This window comes from Oreochromis niloticus, linkage group LG4 (assembly GCF_001858045.2).
Source record: "Oreochromis niloticus isolate F11D_XX linkage group LG4, O_niloticus_UMD_NMBU, whole genome shotgun sequence".
NCBI lineage: Eukaryota > Metazoa > Chordata > Actinopteri > Cichliformes > Cichlidae > Oreochromis > Oreochromis niloticus.
In genome coordinates, this window is record NC_031969.2 from 4,941,352 (window position 1) to 4,955,848 (window position 14,497).

Sequence of the window (14,497 nt, forward strand, 5' to 3'; positions counted from 1 at the left end):
GAAATGAGGACTCTAACCTCGGTTTTCTTTTTGACTACTATAGAACTCAACCTTAGTTGTCAAAGCATTCTCTTGTTCTATTCCAGAATAAATGTGAACCCGTGATTACACGGCCGTTCCAGTGTTATTCTGTAGCTATGCGGGAGTCCTCAGTTCCCAAGTCGCCACCTCGGCACCCAGACGACGCTGGACCGGCCTGTGCGTCCACAGACAGGGGGGTTGCCACACCTTGAACAAAATTAATTTCCACAGGTACACTAGGCGTCAACCTTTGATCTTAAAGCATTCTCTTCGCACTAATGTCCTCCTATTCACACATCAACCGTCACTGTCACTGTGTTCACGCTTCACACACGGAAACACACCCAGAGCGCGCCTCACACACAGAGCAGCACCCAGAGCGCGCTTCACACACACAACGCCCAGAGCGCGCCTCACCAGCAGTGAGACCCACAGAGAGCGCTTTTCATCAGCGGAAATTTACACAGAAACCTCTTAAGCTCAACTGTTAGAACTCTTCTGAAGCACAACCGCACCATACACCATGTACCCCTTTCACTGCGCTTATGACCGCCACCACGGGGCAAAATCGCATCATAAAACAGAAGTGATGCTCGTCCCCGAGGCTCAAAACCGACACCATAAACCAGGGTCTGCTTTACCTTTAATCGGGGTGAAGTAAATATTTTACTTATAATTTTATGGCCGCAACCCTCGAGGCTTAACCGACACCATAAACCACCGTCTAACCTCTTTTCAATGTGCTGAAACCAGCAACCCCTCACTACTGTACTTACGGCCGCATCACCAGAACACGGCCGTATCATAAACCAAAACCTACGGACGTGTTTCGCATTACGCGTTGCTAGCGCTTAACCGACACCGTAAGCCAGTATCTGCTTAACCTTAATCTTATACCAATTTTATGACCGCATCAACGAGGGCTTATATCCGACACCATAAACCAACTTCAAAACCTCTATTCAATGTACTGGACATATAGCCGCGTCTCCAAAGATTCTAATGTATTATTGCTACAGAAGCCAGTCTTAGACAAAGTTAAATGTGGAAGGTAAAGTGGGCTGCAACTAGACTCAACGTAGTATGTAATTAGTATCTTGCTAGAAGCAGTTTATTTAACACACTGGAATTTAGCCTCAACTTATGTTGTTAGTATCTTGCGCCAAAAACCAGACACCGACAAATTTAATGTGAAAATACGTGTAACTCAGCGAACAGATTAATTTGGAAAGCCCAATATGCACATTTGGTATTTATAATACAACAGGCTGTGCTTACCTTTCTGTTTGGACCGGTCCTTTCTGTTCGCCTCGCCCCACGATCTCACCACAGGCCAAATCTGCCCCTCCTCAGCACACCAAAGATCCGGGTCACCTGGCACCAAGTTGTTAAAATCTCCCAGTTCTTTTAATCTTTGGGCTGAAGGAAGGACAATACTCGGTGTATAAATGCTCAATCAACAATATTTATTTCCATATAATTCAACACTTAAGAGCATAAGAACCATCATGATGGGGAGACCTGCCTGCAGAGGGTCACAGCAAGTCTCAAAATGGTGACGGGTTACTCAGCTTCTTATAGCCTCTAGTGGCCCCCACCTAGTCGTAAAAGCCTAAACATTCAGATTCTTTCTCTCTTACGGCGCCTAAGTTATGACCTCGGCTCCCTCTCTTTCTGCTCTCTGTAAAGGTGGGGGTATGGAATGTGGTCGTCTCTTCTTCTATTCTAGACACAAGGTCTCCTGCACACAACATTCTCTTCATGATTCAGCAGTATGAAATGTCAAGAAACAGTGTAACACATTCAACAGTGTCGAGTAATACAGGTCAATCAAATAGATCTAATGATTTCCACACTCTTTTAAGTCAGAAGTATAATGCAAACTAAAACTACATACTGATCACACACTCTATATTAAGGGGTATAATATGATCTACAGCAGTATCATAATTCAACTACTTTGATTACATATATAAGGTAACATATGATAACAGAATAATCTCACACCAGAAAGCTGCAGAAGAAGAAACATGAGCCGGTACCAGACCTAAGGCTACTCTAAACTGTTTAGACCAATCATGTTAATACCATGTTTCTTTGACATGCAATAAAACAAGTGTTTACTGCAGCCTTTTGTTTCTGAGCCAGAGAGAGGAGGTCCGTGGTGCCATGAAAAACGTATTTGAAATTCTAACCATTTTGATAATACACTTTTAAAAAGTGTAATTGGAGCATATAATTGTCTTCTCTCTCATAAAAAAACATCTCCCTACAGCTCCTGCCAAATTAAAATATTCTTAATAAAAAATATTACTTAAATTAATACATTCAATAGCTCTTATGAGATGAACTGGCATTTATGCTATATCTCTTCCAACACAGTGAAGTCACATGTAATTTAGATAGTCATCATGATAACTTTTACCAAAGGGTTTTGAAATTCTTTTCAGTACTGTCAGTACGGCAACTGTATGTACTTGGATTTTTAGTTTATTGAGGTTAAACTGTACATTGTACACTGGCCTTGAAGAAACGGTATGTAATACACAAGTTAAAATACATTCAGACATGTTATTCAAGCATATTATGCATATTTTGAACCACATTTATTTCTGAGAAAATGTACTGTATAGAGTTTCCTCTTAAGCTGAATGTTTTGGTGGGACCAGGAGTCTGCAGCATTTTGCACTTTCAGTAGACTGACCTTCACCCTCACCATTTCATTTCACTCAGAGTGAATGGTTTGTGAATGTCTGAGAAAAGGTAAAATATCATCAGCATAAAGACTGATTTTATGTTCTATGATTTTGTTAACATGGAGAGAAAAGATGAAAGAAAATGATTTGAATCCAGCTTCAAAGAAAATATTCGGGTAATGTGAATTGGATCAGTGGATAATCTTGTCTCCACTTTCAAATGAGATACTCTTAGAGAGACTATCTGTTATATAAATTATAAGACCTTTAATTTTTAAAGGACAAAAATTGCGGTCTGACTTTGACCGTAACACAAACCAATTACTGCATGTGTGTTTTCTGACTGTTCGCCATCAGAATGTCCAACTGCTGCCAACTCCAACAACAGAAAATACAACAGCATTCAGTGACCACCACAGATAAGTGGGTTCCTGTAACATTCAGCATCTGATTCTGTTTAGAATTTCTGCTTAGCAAGTGTTAATTGTTAAACTAAGTAACTGATCATTTGTATTTCACAGAGTCTGACAGTATTTTGCATTATGTAAATGTTATTTTAAGCTTCTAGCTTAATCTCAGGTGAAATAGGTGTTTCAGTAGGAAAGAGGATCCAGTAAACCTTCATCCTGAGGTTTCTAATGCCCCTCCCCTAGAGCAGGGGTCTCAAACTCAAATGAGCCGTGGGCCACTTCTGGCACCGTCATCTCATTGGAGGGCCACTTTAGTGTCCAAGTAGTACAAAAAAACAAACACGAAAACATCCTCTAATATTTCCTAAAATGTAGTGTTTTGTTTGTTTTATTTAATTCTAAATATTGTGTAACAAGACAAAATTGCAAACATGAACGCAATTTTTTTTCTCACTCTTAACTATCTGAAGCCTTTCCGCTTCAGTTTTATTTGTCATATGCAAGTTAGCACAGGGTCAACATTGCAATGAAATGTATTTAATGAGCAGCAGACAGTCACTCAGCAGTATAGTACAGTAGTTTCATTGAACTACCAAATAAACAGCTCTTTCTGGCCAGACACTTTCCAGCACTTTTGCTACAATTTTGTTTGTATTTAACAAAATAAAAATGCAGGCATAAGCGTACACATTAGTTTTCATCTGCAAGTAAAAATAGTTTTCTTTCCAAATAAATCTCTCACTGAACTAACACAGCCCTAACCATGTTTGCACTCTCTTGTTACCTCGGCCAGGTCCGCGGCTCTGAAAAGTGGTAAGGAGACCTCTGGCTAATACTTTGGGTTCCGTGTCGGGCTCGTGGCCGGGAACGAGCTTTACTGTCTGAGAGACAGAGAGAGGCATTGAAAGGCTGCTCCAACCAAGGGCGTAGATTTGGCATAGACGGACATGTCCCCACCAATATCCAGTAATTATTGAATTGTCCCCACCAATAATTTGATCTCTTCGAGTAAAGAAAAACAAAACCGATAGAAAGAAAAAAAACAAACGATCTGTCAACGTTTCATTCACCTAGCAGTGCAGAAAGAGTTAAATTACGTTCTCTACTGGAGTCTTACCTCATGTGACAAATATGGCCAATGTGATTGGCTGTGCCTTTCAAGGAGCTCTGTTTAGTTTTAGCAGCGGCAAGCCTGCGCTGTGAGGACCTGCAGGGAGGAGAGGAGGATGGCAGCAAAAAGGAAGAACCTGGATATAACAAAGTATTTTTCAAAGAAACCTGTAAGTCACTTAAAGTCAAGTTCAGTCATAAAATGTGTCCATCATAATAACGTTACAGGCTAATCTAGGCCATACATGCCAACCCTCCCGATTTTTCCGTGAGAATCCCGAATTTCAGTGCCCCTCCCGAAAATCTCCCGGAGCCACCATTCTCCCGAATTTCCCCCGTTTTTCCACCCGGACAACAAAATTGAAAAACCATATCTCAGATTGGCACAGCCAATTCCAGTTTCCAGCAATAGCTAATACTACTGCAGCTACTTAGTTTTGATATTACTCTACTGTTTCTGGGTCGCAAAATAAACGTTTAACATATTTTCAGGCGAGAATGTAGCTGTGTAAACTTCAAATATCTGAGCCGGTGAGAACAGCAAACTCCTGGCACATCGTTTTAGGCTTTGGTCCACATCAGTCTAAAATTGTATGTAACCATGAATAACGTGATGCCATGTCCACCAGGAGAGACTGGACAGTATAGATGCACTCTCAGAAATAGGGGTACCAAAGTGTACCAAAAAGGGTACAAATGCTTGTCGCTGGGGGTGTTCCTTTTTGAAGGACATTTCTGTACCCTTTAGGCGTGGTACATTTTTGTACCTTATGAAGTTGTACCATCTGAAGTACAATCATGTACTTTCCTAAGACATAAATGTACCTTCAAACTATAGTACAGAAATGTTCCCTTGAAAAGGGTACAATAGGGTACCTATGAGGGTACCCCCCCAGCGACAACCTATTTCGTACCTAAAGAGACAAAAATGTACCCCCAATAGTCCAAAATATTTGGTTATTTAACCATTTATTTTCGATAATAGAATCACATCAAAGCATTTAAACAACCACAGGAATACATCCTTGATTACATTCTTATATTGCCATAGGACATGTCAAGAAAAATACATTCATTTAAAAAAGTAAACAATCACATAAAGACATTAAACACCTGAACACAATGTTTTTGACGGATCACAGAGATGGCATGTATTTAAAAAACTGTCCACACAAATGTTTTGCTCTACTTCAACAAGCCAGAATATATATATGTCATATATATAGACAAAGTGGAAAATGTGCTTGCAATCACGTCACACATAATACCTCAAGGACACAAACAGCCTATCATCAACTAAATAGGTGTCTAGAGCTTGAAAGTCTAATTCATTTCCTGGATTGAACAGGATCCAGTCATTGTGAACTGCCACTTGGTAAGCATGGAACTGACATTCATAAGTGCAAGGAAGTAACAGTTTCCCACACAATACCCAACAAGTATCAACATTCAAAATATACTTGATTTTAAAGAATATAGGTATGGCTTCAGTGTGTACATGGCCAACTACAAAAACATCCTCAAGTTCATATTTGACACTGCTGACAGATATAGCAGACACACGCTGAAGCACTTTATTCTGAAAATGCACATCTGTAAAACTTTTGTTCATTTCCAGAGCATTCTGTAAGTCTGTGGATTAACAGCAGTGTTTCCCCTACATTAGCTTAGCTGTGATGCTGAACCGCAGCTGAATTCAGCTCCATGCCAACAAAACACCGAGAATGAAACTTGTGGCCAAAGGCTATGCATTGCATCATGCATTTACCTCTCCAAGGATGATGAAATCTTCTATCTTCTCCTTGAAGATGGATGGCAAGAGGAGAAGTGCCCCCTTGAAGTCAATTCCTAGGTCATACAGATGCAAATGCACTTCATTAGATTTTGATAGCATGCAAATTCCCATTAACATGCTCTTGACATGGCACTATGGTACATCAATTATCTTTGGAAGAGAGCGCAAATGAATTGTCACAAAATTTACTATTTGTATGAGGTCAAATTAGTACCTGTAATGTCTTCAGCCAGTGCATTCTCTCTTGCCTCCATGTAGACCTTCTTCAGTGGCAAATCCTTGGTCATTTGAAGAACATTTTGAAGAACAGCAGTGAAGTTCTCGCTAAAGCGGCAACAGATGTTGTCTTGGCAGGGATGCATTAAATCAACCTCATCACACAACTGGAAATGAAAAGAGCAGAATAGACAAAAGAATGACATTTTACATTGAGGATTTAAACTTTTGACATGTTTAAAGACACAGACTGGAGATAAATGTAAAGTGCTTTAACCCTTGAACAAAAATTCTAAAGATAATAAACAGATTGATTAATCAGTTAGTACAGAAAATAATAATCAGATTTAGAGACAAAAAAATCATTAGCTGTTTCCCCAATCATCTTAACAATTCTTACCCCTGCAGATGTCCCCAGGAATGGATATCTCTTTAATAGGTCCACAGTACACATTCCTTCAGCTACCTCTTGACGTCTCCATGCAAAGGTTTTTGTCATGCGGTCTTTCACCAGTGCTGTGTCAGGATGTAGCGTCCTGTGCTGATCATTTAGCACCTTGATATGAGCATCAACGGAGGCTGCATCTTCCCCCACAAAGCACGAATCCTTTGTCAAAGCAGATATCAGTATTATCATAAGTAAAATCTGATAAGTTAATGTTACGCGAAATGCAGTAATTTGTACACCAAATGCTTTGAAAAAAATGCAAAAATGTTGAATAGGAATTGCAAGTTGAGCTGACTTTTGTTAAATCAACTGTGAAGTTCCTTTTTCTATGTTAATGTTATCTGTTAACATGTTTCTTTCAATTAATGTTTACTTTTAGCTTTACAGTGAACATGATAAGACTACATATGTTACCTTAGCTCTTAGAGGCTGAGGGTGTGAGGATTTACGAGAGAGGGCTTCAGTCTCTTCAGACAGGAGCTGCTGGATTCCTCTGTGGTCCGATGTTTCTGCGTGCGTCCAAACTTTTCTTTAACCCGGTTCACTTCTTCGTTGCTGATTAAGGGAGCCCGTTCTGCTTTGAACTTTCTCTTGAGTTGGCTGTGCCAGGTGTCCTAGTTGTTTCAAATGTATATAAGTAGTTAATTATGCTTACTTTATATTAATATAATCTATAAAAGAAACAAAAAAGGAGAGGTACTCACATAACCATTTCCGTGTACATCTCTTAAGAAAGGATACTTCACAATCAGGGCTTTGATGACCTGGATGTAGTCTGAGGCTATGTCCACACGTACCCGGGTATTTTTGAAAACGCAGATTTTTCTATGCGTTTGCACCTTTCGTCCACACGTAAACGGCGTTTTCAGTCACTGAAAACGGAGATTTCTAAAAACTCCGGCCAGGGTGGATATTTTCTAAAACTCCGTTTTTGCATTTACGTGTGGACGAGAAAAACGGAGAAAACGCAGCGTCAAAGGTGTGCGCCTTTTTTGACGTCACAGTGTGCGCCACGTTGTTGTTTCGGTGAAATGAATTTCTACAATACTGTTAATTGTACTCTCTGCAGTGTTTAAATGCTTACATATACACACACAGTTACTGTCCCTCCACACATACGACTCGGTTCTGCTTCTATGCCCCAGCTTTGTTTACTATTTCCCACCGAGGCTTCTAGACTTCTGATTGGCCAACATTTCTACACGGTTAGGAATATAGCGCCACCTGCTGCTTTGGCATGTTCCTAGCAGCGTTTTTACTTCATTTCTGCCTTTACGTGTGGACGGGATTATTTTTTAAAACGAAAACGGAAAATCTCCGTTTTCAAAAATACCCGTGTACGTGTGGACATAGCCTGAGTGGGTTGGGTACCTGTTTCAAACATAAGAAAAACAACACACAGTACACTGATTACTCTTATCCTTTCCTGGGGGCTTTTCTGTTCTTCAATTCTTCTACTCATATTGTTATTACCGTAAATAGTATGTTATAGACCAATGTCAAATCAATGTAGCTAAAGTTGATTTTAATTTTTTAAAAATGGGCGCGGATAAACAGCCACACCTCTCCCAAACTCCATTAATTAATTGACTGCAGTCCTGAATTATTAATTTACTCTTGAGCAAATTCGAAAATGAACACTTTGGATATCATAGTCCAGACAAGGTCTGGAGACACAGGAGGTATGGTTTTACCACTATTGCCAGTTCATTGGAACCGTGTGTCACGCCAGACTCGAACGCTGGTCTCCAGATTGGGAGGCAGATGGGCTAACCAATTTCTTAATATTAATATTAAGAAATTAATGTAATTATTCAGAAAGGAACCCTTACATTGTGTACTGTGACAGCATTTCATAAAGAGTCCCAATTATTTTGTTTCGGTACTTCTGTTCTTTCTGGACTGGTTCTTTGAGATCCAAGCGACTCTGGACATCTTGTGGGAATTTTGGAATGGAAATGACTGCAGGCAAGAAGGTATAGAACTGCAATACAGTAGGAAAACAGCATTAACTAGCCATTTTGCAAGCACTTAAATGCATATGCAAATTTAGACATTTATCACAACCTACCTCTGGTTTGCTTGGGACACTGGACCTTCAACTGTACCTTCAAATGGGTCGACCGGTTGTAAAGTGATGATGACTTCCTTGTAGCGGTTTGTGAAGTCTCTGAACTTCAGCTGCTTTTTGAAAGACTTGTCAAAAAGATATGCAACCATGGTCTCAGTGAGTCCACAGTCTACCGTCTCTCCATCTACATCGTTATCTGAAATATAAAGTACAGCATGAAATAAAAATAAAACCATTTTCAAATTTCTTTTGGGGGGGAAATCCTTGCGCCGATTGCCTGTTGGCTGTAGGCATTATTCATTGCAACCAAAACAATAACCCGAGTTGTGGATAGAATAGAATCCTAGGCTATCTTGTCTGTTTTTGCTGCCCACAATTTGCCTCCTTGATTTTGGTTTATTTGAAATTATAAATCGATCCCTGATCGAGCAGCTAGCTGGCATCACAGGTGTTTGCAGACAGTGTCCCTGCGCAGAGCTTACAGCTCTCATATTCGAAAATCCCACTAAGTAGGTGGAATGGTACAAATGTGTATCTTCCATTGTTTAAAATCCCTTTGAGCGGGAAACAAGTTAGATGCGATAAATTTTGCTTAGAAAACGATTTTGTTAATAGCTATATTTACATACTAGCACGTTTTGAGAAATTATTGATTTTTCTACATTGTTGTACACGGTTAGTCACTATTTATTGATAAAACACTCGAATACGGCGGGCAGACAGACGTTGAACATTCCACCAACAGTCTAAATAGTCCACATTTGTATCTTTCTTTGTTTAAAACTTAGCTAACTGCTAGCTTTCACCCATGTTAAATCTAGCTCTTCGGACTTTTGCTAACTCTACTGTAAAATTACCACGTTGTAATTTTTATAAAAACACAAAATCACACCCGACTTACCTCTAAACCTTTGCGCCTCGTCGTCTGACACATCAATGCCTTCTTCCATCAACTTTTTAAGGAGCTCCTCCATCGATAACCCCCTGAGAGTCATTTTCTGCGTCAACGCTAGTCAGCGCGGAGGCGGAGCACTCATCGCTGCTGGCTTTTCAGCCTTTGGGATTAATGCGCGTTGCGAACTTGACACATGAAAATACAACATTGTGGTATTAATGCGCAGTTGTTTAGAAACCGTTATGCTGTCTTGGCGAACTATATTTGTAACTTACAAAATGTAGTCACCGTAACATAAAAATCTGCTTGACATTTTAACTTCCAAAGAACCTCGGTTTAACTTGATGTTGCAAATTCCATAAAAGCCTCACAATTAATGAACAATTCTAGGATGTAGTAAAAGCGAAAAAGTAAATGGCCAAACATAACAGTAAAATGATTTCACGTTTTTGAAGGCTACAACCAAGATTTAAAACATTAAAAATTATAACTGGAACTTAATAAAATGGAAATGGACCAGTTTTTTTTAACATCATTTGGTTGTGCCTGCATGTCATTGTGTGTGTGTTTTTTAATAATTTAACATAACTTACACAAAGGTAGGTTACAGATATTCTTTGCATCATAGGATAATTTACGTACAGAGGAGAGGACCAACAGATTTGATTATAACATGTAGCTTTTATGAGCACACTCACATCTCATATGAATTTTACAATTAACCAGGCCCATCCAGATTTTCCCATGCTGACCCATTACCATATTCTGCCACTGTCACTGCAGTACAGGTCAAAATGGTACAGATTTGTACTTTATTTCAAATTGAACCTTTAAAGGGGCATTTCTGGACTTTTAAAGACCAGTATTGTACTTTTAAGGGAACATTTACAAAAAATGTACCTATAGGTACAAAAATGTTCTTCTCTCGTACCTCTATTTCTGAGAGTGTGTAAAACAAAAATGCCAGCAGTTCATCTCAGTTAACGAGAGGAGAAGACATGTGTTTGGCTCCTTCACATAGTGGACATTGAGTTGTTGTGTGGGGCACTAGTAGTCCATGTCTGTTGCCGTAACAGTAGTTCATGTTTAGAATAAAAAATCCCAGCTCACTGATTTGATCAGGGCAATAGTGCCTAAAATGTTGCATAATTTTGCTGAGAGATCTTTTACTTTGTGGTAATCTTAGATGAGTAGTTTTATGGACAAAAACCAGCAGGTCATTCAGTGTTCCCTTAGTGCTAATGTATCAGAGATGTTGGTGTACTATAACTGAAGAAATGTTGTTAAGTCCTTAAAGTCATATTCTTTATTGTCATGACTGTATTTGAAGCTTTTTTTATTTTTGTATGATACCTGATTTATATGGAATATGGCTGAAGTAAACTAAAGTCTAAAATACTGAGTCATTTGTTTAATAGTAATTTAACATTATATAATTCACATAAAAAAAAAACTATGAATTGTAATTTTAAATGGTTTAAAAGCATGTAGAATAGCATATGTAAGCAAGTATAATTCTCCTTTTTTTTATCAAGAAGCAAAGACAAAAAGGGGAAAAAAAGAAACAGGGCAGGGTTCGGTGGTTGAATCATCCGTCCCCACCAATGCCAAAACCAAATCTACGCCCTTGGCTCCAGCAGAACTTTATTGTTTTGGAGGAAAACACGAACACGGTGTACAGTCAAGTCTTAATAGCTTACTTACAACTGGGCTCATCAGGCACTCTTTTTGGCTGCAGTGGTTATTTTTATATTTACATGCTTCCATCTCCGTTTCTGCTGGGTAGCACCTCGTACTTTTCACTAGTGATGCGCGAATCATGAACAAAGCGTTCAATACTCGAGAATCACTTTACTGACTCATGAATCATGATTCACAAGCCCAACTGACTCACTGACTCATCCCTGTTGCTGTTAGCAGCAATATATCTAGCTTATAATTAAAATTGTGAAGAAAAACACAACATCCAGTATCTTAACAAAAACATTTCTGCTCTGAACTGGAAGAAAAAACCCTGAGTAGAAGCTCACATCAGGACAATAGCTCCTCGGTTCACAGTAGCATCGCTCTGCTAACATGCTAACAGCACATTTGAGCTACTCACCCCCTCCTTTCCTGTGCTGAATCGTAGGGTTAAGCTGGGCATACACTGTGCGATTTTTCCAGTCGCGTTATTCAGCTTCAGCTCAAACTGCACGATTGACTCGCAGGGGTTAGAAGTTCATCGGTCACGATGCAGGGTCTCACACTATACGGCCCGATGCTCTGATGCGACCTGAGTGCTCACACTGTGCGTCCATAAAAATGAAGGTTATAACAGAAAATCTGTCGCTCCCTCTCTGTCTTTCACTCACACAGACTCACGCCACCACCATCAACTTTGCTAAATTGCTAATGAAAAACATTGATCAGGCAGCTGTGATTGAGCAGCGGTGTAGATCCAACTATTTTCACGGTTGTTGTGGTCGTGATAATTTTGTGATGCCACATCGAAAAGACTCAGATGGGCTTTCCAAAGTTCTACGAGTGCCTCCATCGCTTGTGTCCAGATCACACGTTGCACTGCTGTGCTACTCCGTCTTTTTCACCGACATTTATGTGTTTGCGCGTGCGCAGTGTGAGCGGCTGCGGTGACACTCTCACGACGGTCGGGAGGATTTGAAATCCTCCCGACCAAGCGATTGATGATCGGGAGCTGGTCGTGAGGTGTTAATCGCTTCTCGTTACCCCATGTATACTACACGATGAACGACGCACAATGAAGGCCAAACTCGGGCCGATCAACAAAACGGTCGCACGACTGAAAAATCGGCTCAAAATGGGCCAAAAATCGCACAGTGTAAGCCCAGCATTAGCAAATCACTCAGGACTCACTAACCCCCTCCCTCCTGTGCTGAATCATAGAGCGAACGAATCACTCACTCACTCACTCACCCCCTCCCTCCTGGCTCACAGCTTCTTCTTCTTCTTGGTTGGCAACCAATATTAAGGCGCATTACCGCCCCCTGGCTCACAGCTCAGTGGACATTTAGATGAGAAAACATATATTTGACACATTTAAGGAAAATACTAATAAAATAAAAATAAACAAAATAAATGTTCCCTTTAGAAATTTTTTTGCTCTTTTTTGCTCTATAAAATAGTTGTTTTCTTTTAGAATCACTCATCTTAGCAGTAGGATATACATGAAAAGAGAAAAGAAATTAAGTTTGATTGAAAATGTACATTTTTTGCATTCTCTGGTCAACTGACTCAGTGAATCAAATGACTCAAAAAACCCGATTCACTTTGGTGACTCATTAAAACTCGATTCAGTAAAAAGAATCAAATTTACCATCACTACTTTTCACTTTCCTTTTTCTGCCTCCCTCCCGCTCAGACACACAGCGGGAGGGGCGGTCCCATACGTTCTCCCTGCAGCAAGGACTACACCGCCCACGAGGCTACAGTCTTAAAGGGCCATGCCTGTAACACTCTGCCGTCGTATTAAATCATTTTTCGTATAATAATTTAAAAAAAATATTTCTTCACATCAATATGCCGCAAGTAGAGGTGACGTGGGCCGCAAATGGCCTGTGGGCCACGATTTTGAGACCCCTGCCCTAGAGAGAGTTACAAACTTGTTTTTCATTGAACTGTCACCTAAAGATTTACCTCTTGAATCCTTCCCCCAAGGCCCCCTTCTCTCTAAGATAAGGAGAAGGGTTTTGCTATCTGCCTAATGTCTCATGGTGCCTGGATGTGTCAGTCTAACTTACAATACCTAATTGTGTATGTGTAGAATAAAATATAAAACACAAATATGATGCTATCTTTTCTGTCTCTGTAACTAATACCTCTATATGTATACTATTGTTAGGATGCATGATCAGAATTTAAAGAAAAAGGAATTTCCATCACAACATGGATCGATAGAAGTATGATGCAGTTTAAATGAAGCGGAGACTGAAAATAGAAGGTATTGAAGGTAATCTGGATTGGGAATTGGGAATCTGTGGCTGCAATTAATGATTTTACTGGAAACTTAATTAGTTAGAACTTAATTCATCATGAAAGAAGCTAATATTTCTGTCCTAACATAATTTAAATAGTAATAAACTAGTAAGTAGTTTACTACAATACAATAGAATACATCCATCCATCCATCCATTCGCTTCCGCTTATCCTTTTCAGGGTCGCGGGGGGCGCTGGAGCCTATCCCAGCTGTCATAGGGCGAGAGGCGGGGTACACCCTGGACAGGTCGCCAGTCTGTCACAGGGCCAACACACAGGGACAGACAACCAAGCGCACTCACATTCACTCGCACATTCACAATAGAATACAATACAATTTTATTTATATAGCACGTTTAAAACCAGGGGGTACACCAAAGTGCTTCACAGAAAGGAATAACGGTGAATGATTACACTGAACAATAAGTCATTAAAACAAGGTAAAATATAGAAAATAGAGAAACTAACAAAATCACTTGTAAGTAGAGATAGGGAGAAATCATGATTATCCAGAGAAATGAGAAGCAATACACCAACTGATGAGCGTTGAATAGGTAAGTTTTCAAGCGTGCTTTAAAGGATTGAATGGAGTCAGAGGCACGAATGGTAGCAGGAAGACTATTCCAGACGTTTGGTGCTACAGAGGCAAAAGCACGATCTCCCCGAGTCTTCAGATGGTGCCTGGGCCGGGCCAGAAGTAACTGATCAGATGATCATAAAGAACGGCTGGTAGTATAGAGACTGAGGAGGTTGGTGAGATAGTCAGGGGCAAGGTTGTTTAGGCATTTTTTAAAAAGCAGCAGAACTTTAAAAAACAATACGAAATTTAATAGGCAGCCAAT

The 14,497-nt window shown here is 39.9% G+C and overlaps 1 protein-coding gene across 1 annotated transcript; it reads right to left on the reverse strand.

Moving 5' to 3' along the window:
- Positions 1 to 5,180: 5,180 nt before the first annotated feature.
- On the reverse strand, positions 5,181 to 10,198 carry LOC109202018 (uncharacterized). Its single transcript, XM_019358265.2, has 9 exons — positions 9,669 to 10,198; positions 8,768 to 8,963; positions 8,529 to 8,680; positions 8,051 to 8,067; positions 7,401 to 7,471; positions 7,146 to 7,310; positions 6,649 to 6,855; positions 6,247 to 6,415; positions 5,181 to 6,085 (listed from the first exon to the last, which is right to left on the reverse strand). Exons 3-9 carry the CDS (start codon positions 8,546 to 8,548, stop codon positions 5,994 to 5,996), a joined length of 741 nt encoding a protein of 246 aa, XP_019213810.1. The 5' UTR covers positions 8,549 to 8,680; positions 8,768 to 8,963; positions 9,669 to 10,198; the 3' UTR covers positions 5,181 to 5,993.
- Positions 10,199 to 14,497: the final 4,299 nt, after the last annotated feature.